This window comes from Rhinopithecus bieti, unplaced genomic scaffold (assembly GCF_001698545.2).
Source record: "Rhinopithecus bieti isolate Rb0 unplaced genomic scaffold, ASM169854v2 scaffold_5882, whole genome shotgun sequence".
Lineage (NCBI taxonomy): Eukaryota > Metazoa > Chordata > Mammalia > Primates > Cercopithecidae > Rhinopithecus > Rhinopithecus bieti.
In genome coordinates, this window is record NW_016805188.1 from 2,271,738 (window position 1) to 2,286,107 (window position 14,370).

At 41.9% G+C, this 14,370-nt stretch overlaps 1 protein-coding gene and 1 long non-coding RNA gene across 2 annotated transcripts in view; one reads left to right on the plus strand and one right to left on the minus strand.

Annotated features, from left to right (window-relative positions):
- Positions 1 to 6: 6 nt before the first annotated feature.
- RAPGEF5 (Rap guanine nucleotide exchange factor 5) overlaps positions 7 to 14,370 on the minus strand; it is a 247,705-nt gene continuing 233,341 nt past the window's right edge. Inside the window, 3 exon segments of the mRNA XM_017871557.1 lie at positions 7 to 2,611; positions 5,697 to 5,751; positions 11,095 to 11,159. Of these exon segments, the coding sequence (XP_017727046.1) occupies positions 2,496 to 2,611; positions 5,697 to 5,751; positions 11,095 to 11,159 (236 nt within the window). The 3' untranslated portion in view covers positions 7 to 2,495.
- On the plus strand, positions 2,623 to 11,955 carry LOC108529324 (uncharacterized). Its single transcript, XR_001885492.1, has 4 exons — positions 2,623 to 3,502; positions 3,838 to 3,914; positions 4,880 to 4,911; positions 11,485 to 11,955. It is a non-coding gene; the product is annotated as an uncharacterized LOC108529324 (long non-coding RNA).

Here is a 14,370-nt window from a genome sequence, read left to right on the forward strand (position 1 = left end):
TCCTAACCTCGTGATCCGCCCGTCTTGGCCTCCCAAAGTGCTGGGATTACAGGCTTGAGCCACCGCGCCCGGCCTGGGTTTGAATTCTTTAATTCCAGATCTAAGATTCTGCAAAGCTTTGAGCTGCCGCCTGGCAAACCTCTAGACCAGTTGTAAACTTCAGAAAGATGTAGAGATTTTGGACATTCAGAAGACAAGGATGGAAAAGCAAATCTCGACTGCACAAAATCCTCCCTTCCCTCTGCTACCCCTAGGACCACTTAACCACGGCTGGAGGAAGAGGTGAACAAGCATCATTTTCTCCCCAGTTTCCACCCATGTCATGTGAGAGACTCTGAAGTCACTGTACAAAATGCATTTAAACACAACATTTGTGTAGCTTCATCTGGCTCGGTGTGCATATCTAACTTGGGGTCTAAGCAGCACGCAATATGCTGAAAGAGTTCTCCATGGAAAATTAGTCCCCTAAAGGTAATGTCCTACTAGGAGCAATGTAGTTCTAATGTAAATAAAAATCTGAACTGTGAAACACAGAAACAATGTCAGGATGGCCTTATATGATTACACTGGCCAAACCTTAGTCCAGGGCATAGGAAAAAGGTGAGAACACGTGCTTGTGCTGTAAGCCCATGCTATCGTTAGTAACTGCGTGAGGAGGGCTTTGGAGGGTTTGCTCAACCCAGCTGTGAGGGAAGTCTGCTGTCCGGTTCTCTGGCTCTGGTGTCCTCCCGTGGGCCACATTCCATGACCAGCAGCATGCAGCATTTCTCTGAATGGACCAGCCCTGGAGGATGCCCTTCTATAAAACCCCGTAAATGTTCAGGACTGAAGTTTTACATGCTGGGCCGAACTAAGTCTCTCTCAAAGTCCTCTCAAACCTTCTCTCCACATGGTTCCTTCCAGCAGTATCTCAAGCTCAGTGTGGTTCCTGAGCCCAGGAAACAGCACTGCTATAAAGATGTCAAAAAGCATTGGACATGCCTCATTAATGAGGATGAATGAGGTGTTGATGAGACAAAAAGGAAACAGGTCTGTGTGGGCATGAAAGAGATGAACAGGCAGGAAGAGTGAGAAGTGCACCAAGACTCCTGCATTTGGAAAATGAATGGACCAGGCCCTTGCATTTTAGCAAGGTGACAAGTATCTAGCAGGCAGGGGTAGATTTCATTATTTTGATCCATAGGCTGTTTTGTTCATGTGAAGGTTGAAAGAAATCCTCTACCCAGTCCTTGAAAATATCAAGACGTCTTATTTGCTAAAGGAGCCTCAATTGGTAAAAATGGGAATAAAAGAAGATTTCAGAAGACTCAGATTTTGAAAAAAAAAAAAAGGCAAATTATAGGAAGGCTCCCTGCTTTGGCTGGTAGGTGGACTATAAGACTTCTAAGTCACCAACATCAATCAGACACTTGGCTATTTCAGGGCATTTTTCATTTGCCAAAACACTGGTAATAACCGCTATCTTACTACCTAGAGAATGCTAAGTGCTTCATTCATTAAATGTCACTTAACCTCCCTGCGCTGGCTGCTGTCGTTCCATAGTGTGGGCAAGGAGCCTGTATGAGGTATGCAAAATGCATCATCAGGCACAAGAATGCAGACTTTTGTGACTCTGTCACCTCAGTAAGCAGTTAGTGAGTGTCTACAATGTGTCAGGCACTGTGCTTTTTCAAAATCATATTATGTCCAATAAAAGATAAGAGCCTGCTTACAAGTGTGAAGAAAATCCCCAGGAATTAAACAATGAGTCAATTTCTTGAAGATTACTATTTTTCCTTACTGGCAAAGCAACTTCATCTACCTTGCCTATAGCTGCAAATCAGTTATACAGAAACTAATTTCACTTGCAAGCATGTGTCAATAGTTGATTGTGGTGCAAAGTGATGCACACCTTGACACTGTTCATCTGCCCAGCAGAGCATGAATGCTAGCTACAGTCCTCACTAATTCCCTAGACACAAGTGGCTTTTGGTGATGTCATAGGTGGTATCAACAGAAACCTCTCCTCCCTGGAGGTCTAGAGATGCTGTCTCTGTCATCAGGTGTTCAAAAGAATGACTTCTTTGACAGCTTATGGACAGTAATCTAAAACTAGGCAAAGTAAAAACTCCTTCCTGTTCCACGCATGCTCTTAATGAAATATTTGGTCATTGCATGTCAAGACGTCATTGTCTTGTCTTGATGCTGGCACATCTCATATTGAAAACTGGACTGGATCAACAAGGTGATCATAAGAAACCAGCCTTCTCCATCTCAAGAACGCTTCTGACTCTCCTTCTGCCTTCTTGTCTCGAGAGTAGCATGGAGAGGCCTCTCCTCCTCTCTGGTGGCTGACATCACTTCCTGAACACGCTTTGGCTGGCTTTCCTGTGAAAGTCTTGGGTTATACTGATAAAACTCAGCAACTTCTTTTCTCACAGGAAAGCAACGTGCTTGGCATAGACATTCCCGTAGCTCAAAGTGCTGCAGACACAGGGGAGGTGAGGCAGTGGGGCTCACACCCGAGGCTCGATCCTGTGTGAGAGCTCAAACAGGGCCTGCTGGCTGTCAATGACATATAGGTGATTAACATAGGACTTTAACTCTTGATGCTCTTTTGGACACAGGTCACCTGTTGTTTAGATGGAAAAAAAAAAAAAAAAAGACAATCTCAGGAAAGCAGTAATGCTATATCTACATACCAACAAAACCCCACACTAAGGCTGAATAAATGTACCAGGTGGGTTCTCATTAGTTAGAATCCCATAAGAGGTGTCCTTGTCCTAAGGTAGAAATGCTTTTTCAGCTCAGAATGGATTCCTCAGGTCAGGCAGACCGGCAGGCTACTTATAGCATTTATTACCTAACATTGTATTGTTATTTTGAAATTATGTTATTATCTCACTCCACAGATGGGGAAACTGAGCACAGTCACGCAGCAAGTAAGTGTCACAGCCAGGATTCGGACCCAGGCCATATGGTTCCTGAGTCCTTCTATGTAACCTTTTACAGCAGTTACCTGTTTAAACGGCCAGCACTGGCTCCTATATCTCAGCCTAGAAGCATTGAAAAGCGCTGATAATGTGTTTAGCATATGAATGCAATCACTTTTTTGTTGTTTAGATTTTGTACAATTCTTTGGTATTCTCATTTTTTGAAAAAAAAATTAATGGAGCAATTGAATGAACAGATACAATAGAACAGACTCTAAGATGTGGTTAACAGATGAAATTGCTTCAGAAATTATGTGTATGGACTAAAGTCTACCCAGAGAAGGACAAGACAAGGGGCTTTTCCACTCACATATCTAGGGCAGTCAAGGAATCGAGGGGCCAAAGGAGGCTTTAGTACACTGTAAACACATCCACACCCTGCTAGCACCCGTGCTGATAAGGAACCAGGATGAAGCAGCATGAACCACGGGGCAAGCCCCTGCACCATAGTCAAACACACACACCCACAAGCAAACCATTCGAGGCTGGGGAACACTGGCCAAACTGCACTACAGTGAGACAAAGGAAAGGTGAGTGATGAAGACATCATATCCTGTTGCTTTGTAGATTATGCATGGGACAAGCAGGGTGAGCTGCTGGAGCTCAGTTTGAGCAGAGGGAAGGGAAATGCAGGAGGCTGAGCATTTTCTTATAGCATTTTTTTTCTCTTGTGAAACCCCCTTTTTTCTCCTCTATAACAAGTGCATTTTATGAGGAAATAATTTAAGACCTGTATGACATGGGTGGCTTATAATTCTTAGGTTTAATAGAAACAGGCTTCCTAGTTTCAGCAAGTAAACACACTAGGAGTTAAAGTTTATACCATTCCACCTGTTTGAAAGTAACAAAAGCTGTTTTATTCCAGAATGCCTTCTCTGGAAGACGTTGAGAAAGTGCTTTTCATTTATTAAACATTGGTTTGGATAACATGATGCTACAAAGGTAATTTTATTGTTAATTTTCAAGCCTTAAAAAGATGGCACAATGGATGGTTCTAACCAGGGCAACTGACATTTGCATGATAATTTATAATGCATAAGTGACTTGATTAACATTTTCATATTTTATCCCAAATGCTGACATGGGTTTACTAAGCTCATATAAACTGTTAAAATGAATTTGGATAATTAAATTCCCAAACCGATTTTTAAAGATACTGTATATAAATATTAGAACACAAACTGGCTTGATAGTTATTTAAATTTCTCCTTTGCTTAGTGCCACACAGAGGGTTATTCTCTGATGAGTGGGAAGCTCAAGGCAGGTTCAAGGCCACACAAGCTAGTATAACTATCACCTTCCTGTCTATACTTGGAGCATATATAAACTAGAGTTCCTTGCTTAAGTGAGACTGATATCTTAGAATTAGTTGAACCCCCAGTAAACACGTGGGAAGAAAAGGAGGATAAAAGCAATATGAAGCTATACTCATCAGCATTATGCTTGTACATTTCAGTGAATCTCTGTGATGATGTTATGATCACTATTTTTATTGTAACTGCATTGTATGCTTAATGAAGAATTATATAGGTACATTAAAGTGGTACTAATTGATGTGAATATTTAGAAAATTAGGTCCTGTATTTATGTCTCCTTTTCAAAGAGAAAACATAATCCACACAGAAGTCCAGTTCCTAACTTACTTTGCTGGGAGACAATATTGCCAGCCTAGACCAGCACTGAACAGAAAAAATTATTAAGCACATGTACCCAATTGTTATTAGTACTTTTCTTGAGAATTAGGACTCTGATTTTCTACTTTATATATACTTCTATATTGTTGAAAAAATTGTTTTACAATGGGCATGTCTTACTTAAAAAATGAAGTTGAACTGAGTGGTTGCCTTTGATTAATTTAAAATTGTTGAAATCAATTTTCTATTTTTTATTACCCTTTGTATCCATAGGATCTGCAGAGGGCAGAGGAGAGGACAAGGAGGTAAGGCAGACTCAGTCTGAATAACGGCTCAATAAGTGACTCTCTCTGAGTCTCTGCTTTTTGCTCTACACCTACAGGGTTAATAATCCCCATTTACTAGGACGGATGTCAGGATTCCATTGCCCATGTGAAAGCTCCTTCAACTCAATAAAGTTGATTTCCTTCCTTCCTGCAATGTTCTAACACCATTTAAACATAGCATAAATTATGACTGAGATTTAAAATGGAACAAATATTCCTACATACATTAGTCTCAGTGGGGATTCTACAGAAGTGCTCAGAACCACACTTTTGCAGCTAAGAGGCAGCTCCAGACAGGAAGTTTTCATTGGAGAGGAGAAAAGATTCTGGAAGGCTGCTTTAGGCACTTTTACAAGCTATAGTCCTATTCCAGGAAGGCTCCACGCAAAGAGGTTAGGGACAAGGTCACCCCTGCTCAACTCACCAGTGATTTTTGAGCCAGTGGGCAAGCAAAGCAAGACACTGTGGGGACAGAAGTCAGCGGGAGTTGCTAGGAGGTGCTTTCTGAGTGCATAAAGTCACTCTTTGCAGCATAAACTTGCTGCCATTAGGGGATAATAATCTGCCATATCTGGTCTTCCTCTGCATCCCAAACATGCAGTGAGGAAACAAACAGACAATCTACTATATATATACAATATGCATATGTATATACATATGCTAGTTTTCAATTTGTTTAAATTGATTACCACCCAATACTTGTGACCACAGTTGGTACCAATGTAGAGTCAATTTACATTCCGCACCTGACTTCAATGACTCACCAAACTGGTTAGTCCTGCAGTGTCTCAGGGTTCGGACAGTGTCTGCGATCATATGCTGTAAGGTAGAACAGGAAACACATCAATGGAAGGGTCGCTGACGGTGTTACTGAAGAAGCAGTGCCTGCTAGGATGGAAGGATGATCTAGCACTCTTGGCTGTAAACAGAAGAACTGTATTTGGAGCTGGACATAGCTTTGATTCTATGGAGCTTGGATTATCAAAAAATACTTAGTCCTTGTCTGCAAAAACAGTAGCACCAGACCGGGTGAGGTGGCTCATACCTGTAATCCCAGCACTTTGGGAGGTGGGCGGATCACGAAGTCAGGAGTTCGAGACCAGCCTGGCCAACATGGAGAAACCCCATCTCTACTAAAAACACAAAAAAATAAGCCAGGGGTGGTAGCAGGTGCTTGTAATCCCAGCTACTCAGGAGGCTGAGACAGGAGAATCGCTTGAACCTGGGAGGCGGAGGCGGAGGTGCAGTGAGCCAAGATCACACCACTACACTCCAGCCTGGGTGACAGAGTGAGACTCCATCTCAAAAACAAACAAACAAAAAACAGTAGCACCCAACCCGGGTTGCACAGGTTCTTACTGAGCCATGAGAAAATACACTGTAGAGAAGTACAGCCACCCCCGCCCCCCGCCCACACCCCACCCCGGCCCCAATCATCCTGTTCACATTTGCGCATGTTGTTTCACTTCAGGGTATGTGTCACCTCCTCTCCAAGAAGCCTTTCTGAGATGTCCCTCCTGGACTTAGAGGCTCCAATCTCAACATTTCCACTGCTCTTTGTACAGCACCTACTGGCTTTGTGTCATTGTCATTGCTGTTGAACTTTTCTCCTCCTCTAGACCAGGTACCACCAGAGGGCTCTGCATGTGCAGAGCCTACTGTGTCAGACACATTGACTTACACATACGTGCTGAATGGAGGTAGGAATTTTTGTAGATTAAAAGGTTCAAGTATCTTAAATTGTAACTGGAAATGAGATACTTATAAAAGATGAACATTTTCTAAAACATTAACATCTTTTCTTTTTTGAGATGGAGTCTTGCTCTGTCGCCCAGGCTGGAGTGCAGTGGTGTGATCTCAGCTCACTGCAACCTCTGCCTCACAGGTTCAAGCAATTCTCCTGCCTCAGCCTCCTGAGTAGCTGGGATTACTGGCATATGCCATCACGCCCGGCTAATATTGGCTAATTTTTGTATTTTTAGTAGAGACGGGGTTTCACCATGTTGGCTAGGCTGGTCTTGAACTCCTGACCTCAGGTAATCCACCCAAATTGGCCTCCCAAAATGCTGAGATTACAGGTGTGAGCCACTGCGGCCGGCCGACATCAACATCTTTAGAGACCATTTTCTGTTCGTAGTTTATAGTCATGTACAGTCTTCAATATTCTAATTTAATTTCTTTCCTTGAAGTCCTCACTGATTTCCAGGCAAAAGTCTTTTTTTTTTTTTTTTTTTTTGAGATGGAGTCTCACTCTGTCACCCAGGCTGAAGTGCAATGACACGATCTTGGCTCACTGCACCCTCTACCTCCCAGGTTCAAGGGATTCTCCTGCCTCAGCCTCCTGAGTAGCTGGGATTACAGAGGCACACCACCACAGCCAGCTAATGTTTATATTTTTAGTAGAGACGGGGTTTCACCATGTTGGTCAGGCTGGTCTTGAACTCCTGACCTCGGGATCCACCCACCTCGGCCTCCCAAAATGCTGGGATTACAGGCATGAGCCACCCTGCTTGGTGGGCAAAAGTCTTCTTAAATGTACGGCTGCTTTGGACAAGATCCCATCATCTTATACTTGTGTACCTGCAAGAGTCTTCTAGCTGTCTCTACCACTTTTAGTTTTTCATGTTGAAGGAAGTGGCATTTTGGAAGCATATACATATATGCTATAGGAAGAACTAGAGTGCAGGATGGTCTCTTCCAAAATGCTATGTTAGCTGGCTTAATTACCAGAATAATCTCTAAATACTATTGTCATCATGTTCTAGTTCTCCTGAGAATCAACAGTAGCTCTCTACTTTGTTTCATATCACAATGCAAACATCATCCTATTATTCAAGAATTCATATCATTATCTGGTCCTCCAAAGTGGGTCAACATCTTTCATGTCCCGACTATACACACTGAGCACAGAATCACCATATACAGCAAACCCTCAATGAATTATTTCTGAAAGAATATTCAACACTAACAAATGTTCTTAAAATTCAGAACTACAGAAAAATTATTTGAATATGCCCTACTGATTGAATTGTTGTCATAACCATATTTCTAATGCACTTCTATTCAATAGTGGAAAATTGAATAGGACAGTGATTATTGCAGTAGCTCAAGCTGCATTTGTAAAGGAAATGAGACCTGACTCATGTCTGTGCATGTATTGTTCGGTTTCCTTCCCCAAATTTTACCACTTTTCCCAGGTCAGTTTTCTCATTTTAAGCTCTGGCGTCACACTGATTTCTCTCATATGCCATTTGCATAGCTTGTGCAAGGCTCAAACTGATGTAAGGCTCGGTACCGGGTGTGGCACTGAAATCTGAGTTCTAGTCTTCATCTTTAGGCTTTCTAAGGGGGAGGGGGTAGACAGGGTAAAAGATGATGCCCTTAACATCGAGGGATAAAGAGAAGAAAAGAAACCATTTGCTTCTTCTTATGAAACAGTTTGAGATGAAAACATTTCCAGTTGCTGAGGCAGCAAGGAATGTAGCATAAAGAACAGAAATCTCATTAGACCTGATGAGGGCTTCTGGATTTTCATGGGGTCTGACTCAATGTGTTGGACTGCATCAGCCAGATAAAGATAATACACTGAATTATCTATTAACTGGCTTAAGTTAATATCCATCATGAGGAATTGACTTCTCACAAGTTAATTCACTTAGGTTCTATTGGTTCATTATTGTGAAAGACGATCCTGTTTTAGCTTTAGAGAAACCCAGTCCTTTGCTAAGAAACATTCCTTGAAAATAGTGTTTCTCCTAGAAAGGTCAGTCTCATTCTCTAGCATCCAAATGTAACACAGGGCTACATATGACAAAACTCCTTTTTGTCCTGGACACAGTTTTATCCTGTCTACTCTGTAAGGAGGGGTCAGCATGAGGCGTGCTGTGGACCAGGAGCTCACTGGTCCCGTGGGCGGAGCCTGCCCTCTAAGGAAATGATGAACCCATGCCTGCCTGACAGGCTTGCATGTGCACTATGTGCCTGTTGTGTGCATGCTGAACTGCACCCATTTCTTCACTGTTTTATAAAATAAAATTTCTCTTTAGGAATTTAAAATATTATTTATGCCATGCTATTCCCTTAAACTTTCTCAAAGAATTAAGGGTATGATGATTGACCCTAATAGAAGTCATATCATTTAGACCTCCTTTGTTTCCAGCTCTATGGTTAGTTGGCAGTCTTGGCATATTTGAGAGCTGGCATTAAGAGGCTTCTGCTGGATTACTGGAGACAGCAGGGGAAGGCCACAGACGCTGGTTAGAAGGAAGGTAGGAACAAGCTTTCCACAGCTTGTTCCCATTTGTGACTTTACGGACTTGTTCAGGTTTTTTATCATCTTGTCACTTTGGTGGCACTATCTGAGGGGGAAAATGACATAATGAACTTAACAAATTCACTGGTTCACTTTAAGGAGGTCAACCTCATGTCTGCCCTCAACAACAGGCAACAGCCAGCTGATAGAGTGCAGTTGTTCTCCCACGGCCCCTTGGACTAGTCAGGGGAAAGGATTGCTCAGCCTTTCCAGGGAATTCCACTTGGTGTGACACACCTCCTCCTACATCTTCACAGATGCTCCACAAAGCTCATGTATTGTTCTTAGGGAGATGTGCTGGCCAGGAAGCGAAGTAAATATTGACCGAAGGCTTCATATTCCCGCAATTGTTTCATTAATCCCAAACGCCAGGAATTAACCTGCTTAGAGGCAAGAATTCTAGTGCCTGCAGCCTTTCATTGTTAGTAAGTGCCCTGTGATCTTCAGAATACCACACAGCAACACAAAATACATACAAAAAAAATAACACTTTATCCATTTCTGGCTCTGTTGGTTTGACTGTAGCATCTAAAATAACTGAGCTCTGATTCCAGAACACTTACTGCAGAGACAGACTTGAAAGTGTATTGACATACCACTTAGAAAAGCACTAGCCATCCAGTGATTGTCTTCAGTGTGGTTAAAATGGAGATAAAGCAAGATATTCCAAGACTGTATTTTATATTCCAGATGCTTGGGTTTTGGGGGTTGTATAAGAGCCGACTACATTGTTTCCAAGCTGCCTCACCCTACATGTGGGGAGTTGGCTGGGTGAGCAGAGCAATGTAGTTCTGAGGCAAAGGTCAGGTGCCAAGCCTCAGCGGGACTCATCAGTCCCTACTGTTCTTTGATCATGGTCTGTGGTCCCTGCCTCACTTAACCTCCTCTCAAGTGCTGACTCAGTCTCACAGGGAATCAGGGTCAGTTTCTGCAAGGGTTCACACAAATCCATCACCATTACTGAAAAGGTCACTCAAAGGTCAGGATCTGTGGAGCAGTGTTACTACTATCGTCTTTAACCATGAAGGACAGTTTATGACACTAAAGTTCATCTGTCAGATAAATCCATTCCTCTGGCAGTCAATGGGTCTCTTTGGAGTACTTCTATTTTACAGTTGCTCAGTTCTAATGGGTAACCCCTCCTTTGCTTAAGGGCAAGTCAGAAAGGCTTGGAGGAGCCCACCGTATTACAAAACACCTGGGAATGTCCTGGAAATCATTCAGGAAGTGGTGTTTCAGAAACATTTAGAGAGGATTGCCCTGGGAACCTCTTGCTGGAGGAGGGAGGGTACTTTGCCTGAGCTGCTCTGGCCATGGTGCTCAGGGGTGGCACCCTTTGTCAATAGGCTGACAAAGGGGTGGTCCTTCCCTTCACACAAGACCCTGCAAATTCCAGCCTCACATTTAAGCTTGGAGTCCTGAGAGACAAACATATATCCCCAGGAGAGGAACTTTCTCCCTCTGCGCCTTGAAAGCGTGTAGGCTGAGACACTGAGAGATGCCTGTAAAGCAATAAAACATAATCTCCTGAGTGTGGATTCCTCCTGACAACAGCCTTACAGTTTTAGCTCTGGTTCGATCATAGACCCTCAATTCTTCATCTTATGATATTCCATTTTTAAAAACAAAAAGCAGATTTTCATATTTGGTTCACAAAAACCTTGCTAACATACTTGTTGTTAATTGGAATACATTTTGTTGGCAGTGTACAACATGCAGCAAATAAGCTCCTTGAATTCGCCACACATCCAATGGAGAAAAGTACTACAACTATTTGTTTCCTAGAGCAGGAAAGAAAAGCATACATTTCTGTTACTGTAAAAAAGGGAGAAGTAACGAAATTTACATACCAGCTTTTCAAAATTGACAAGATTATCCAAAAATGTTTTATTTCCTTCATGAATAAATGTTACATCTGAAAATTAAAAACAAAAAGATGCATGTATCATTAGGAATGGATCATGAGTCAGGGCTGAAGAGGTCTAGGTACAATGCAACTTATTCATTTTTCTTAAACATTAGGGATCATTCCATGCACTTGGAGAGGCAATTTGAAATTGGATTTATGTGTTATTTGATGTAAAAGTGCATAATTTATGTGTGTGTATATGTGTGTATGGAAAAACAGTGTAATCTTACTGAAAGCATATATTTTGCACTCATAATGAAGTGTTTGACTTCAATCTGCTTAATATAAACTAAAGCTAGTCTATAACTTAATTATTCCATTATGTGTTTAGGTCAGAAGACTGAGCAGAAAAGGACTGAATACCCAGAAACAACAGGATTTTAGTAATTATGTGTTTGCTTTTCACAAATCCCTGGCAAAGTGTATGGGACCTGCTTTACTTAAAACAACTAGTTAAGATTTAGATTTAGATGTTTAAATTTAAATTTTTGGTTCCCAAAGTTGATGTCTGATTGTGTACCAGGAGTAAGTGAGGAAAGAGGCAGGCTTGAAAATGTCAAGATATCTGGCCCCATTCGACTAGTAGAAAGCAAGCATCACTGACGGAAATAAAAGGAGGAAAGTACAATGAAAGTGCATTTTCAGAGGAAGAGAAAGTTAAATTTGATTTGAGGCTCACTGCATTTAAGATGACTGAGGATATTCATTAAATATCTCCTGTTGGCTGCAGTAAACTAAAGAGTGATTCCTCGAGACATATAGATTTGGAAATCAGTTACATTAAATAAAGGTAGCAACTGAAGCTCTGAGAGTGGATGACTTAGCCACAATCGGATCAGAGGGTGGATGACTGAGCATCAGGGAATCCTCACAGACAAACATCACAAAAAGAAATATACTATAATTTAAAGCACGTGCAAATAATCATGTTATATTTCAGACATGGAGAACCAACCAAATAAAAACAGCCTTCAAAATCTTGTAAAATAACCTGATAGAAAAGAGGGGAAAGAATGTCTTAAAACTCCTGTAAATAGAAAAAGAATGTATTTGCTTTTAATCAAGACTTTTATTCTGCTGGTCCCTAAGGGGTAATTATGAGATAGGTGCTCCTAAAACCTGCTACCAAAATACTGGGCTACAAAGCTTTTACTGTCACCAGGAGGTGACACTAGTTACACAGTTACAGCACACACTGATGCAACCCTTTCCTCAAGGCATTATACACAGCTTCCAATGTGGACTGCAATGTTTTCATAAGCTTCTTTTCCTTTTTTTTTTTTTTTTTTTTTTTTGCTTGTAAACTGATGTCCTAGTAGGAAAACGGTTCACAACTCATTACACAGTCTCCTGACAAACTTTCTGGTTATTTTATTATCTTTTGAAATTTTGCTTTCAGAAAATAATTACAAGCTTTCATTCTGTGACACAGTATTTAGAAAAGAGAACACAGGTTTTACCTTTTCTGTGTAGCAAATGCAAACCTGTGCACACTCTGTCCACATTAAACACCACCTGAAGGACTGACCTCTACTAACTCTCCAAGAATTCCAGATTCCAAACACCGTCTCAGAGTGGCTTAGTCCATTTTCCCTGCATTACAGGTTTATCCCTCACCTGCCCCTCACCCCTCTTCCTAGGGATGATGAGGAGGGCAGTGGCAATAATGACATCTTACATTTATTAACAGTGTTAGACATGGCTCTAAAGAGCTTTAGCTGCATTAACGCATAAGGTAAGTTCTAGGAGGTAAGCCTGTGAAGAAACTAACGCCCCAAGGACTTCTATGGCCAATTCATGCTCACAGCTACAAGTGTCAGAGCCAGGATTCAAACAAAGGGAAGCTGGCTCCCCCTCACCACTGCGCCTCTCCAGGCACCTCAAATGGAAAGGACTTGGCTTTTCTTGCTATCAGGTGCAGTCAACCTGCTCAATTTACAACATATCAGCTGCCCCTGCAACAGTGAAAGTGCTTCCCTCCTCACTCCCTCCAGGCAGTCCCTTCTGCCTTCAATCTCTCCTCTTCCTGGGTAGTCCCTCTCCCTCTTAGCTCTTAGTAGAGTGCGTGGAGGCTCTGTTGAGGGGCCAGGGCCTGTCAGGCTGGGACTGTCTAAGCATAAGGCAGGGAAGGTGCCAAGGGTGCTGACCAGGTGAGAGAGGAGAGAGGCTGGAAGGGGTTGCAGCCTGGGAGAAAGGGAAGAGTTCAACTGGCTACAGGTTTCGATGCAATTGAATGGCAGGTGCATGACACGGAAGGTAAGAGAGAGAAACAAATGAGAGGTTGGGCTGAAAAATCTAGGATGTCAGAATTTAAGTCATGGGACAAGAAGCAGTTTTGGGGTATGAGAAATCAGCAACTGCCAAGTCTCTTTCACCTGGAGACACCTGAACACACCCCAAACATCTGAACTAGAACTGCTCCATGAAATGACTTTGAAGAGATGGCAAGTGGAAGAGGAGGAAGAAACATTCAAGAGTCCCAACATTCCTTTCCTTCAGAGACCCGCACAAATCTGCAACAATAAACTCCACTCTAAGACACATACACGAAACCCACCACAGGGACCCCAGTTTATCCTCAAACAACGAGATGATTCACTCCATCTCCAAAAATAGCACACGATATATGACTCCTTAGATCCTTAGCTCAGCTGGATCTTCTCCCCAGCACTTAGTGCTTCCCATTTGTCCCTTTCTGACCAAGAGTCCACACCACGGTAAGGGGAAAGTACATCAAAAGGCAAGACATTCAAATAAGAGAGAGGAAGACTGAGGGCTAGAAGGATTCTCAGGTAATCCACTTACTTGATAATCTGCAGGCTTATTGGGAACTGAATTTCAAAAAATGCAGCACAGGGGGCCTAATCCTTCCTAAACACCAAGGAGTTCAATTTGGTCCCATTTTTCTAATTAAAAGCTACTCAAAGTAGGAGGCACAATAGAGGAGGGGAAAAGAGCTTTCACTAAAAACTAAGTTGGTTGTTCTAAAATAGTTCATTGCAACCTTAAATTATATGATTAAAAAAGCCTAAGAATTAATGTTGTATATTTTTGCCAAAATGTCTCATCTTAGGCATAATATACATTTTTTATGTTTTCATCACATTTTCCTTGGAAATTATTTCAGACACAAACAGTAACTTTAAATACCATGAAGTACTAATACTACATGTTTTATAATAACGAAAATTAGAGAAAGGAAAACTAAGTGCTTATT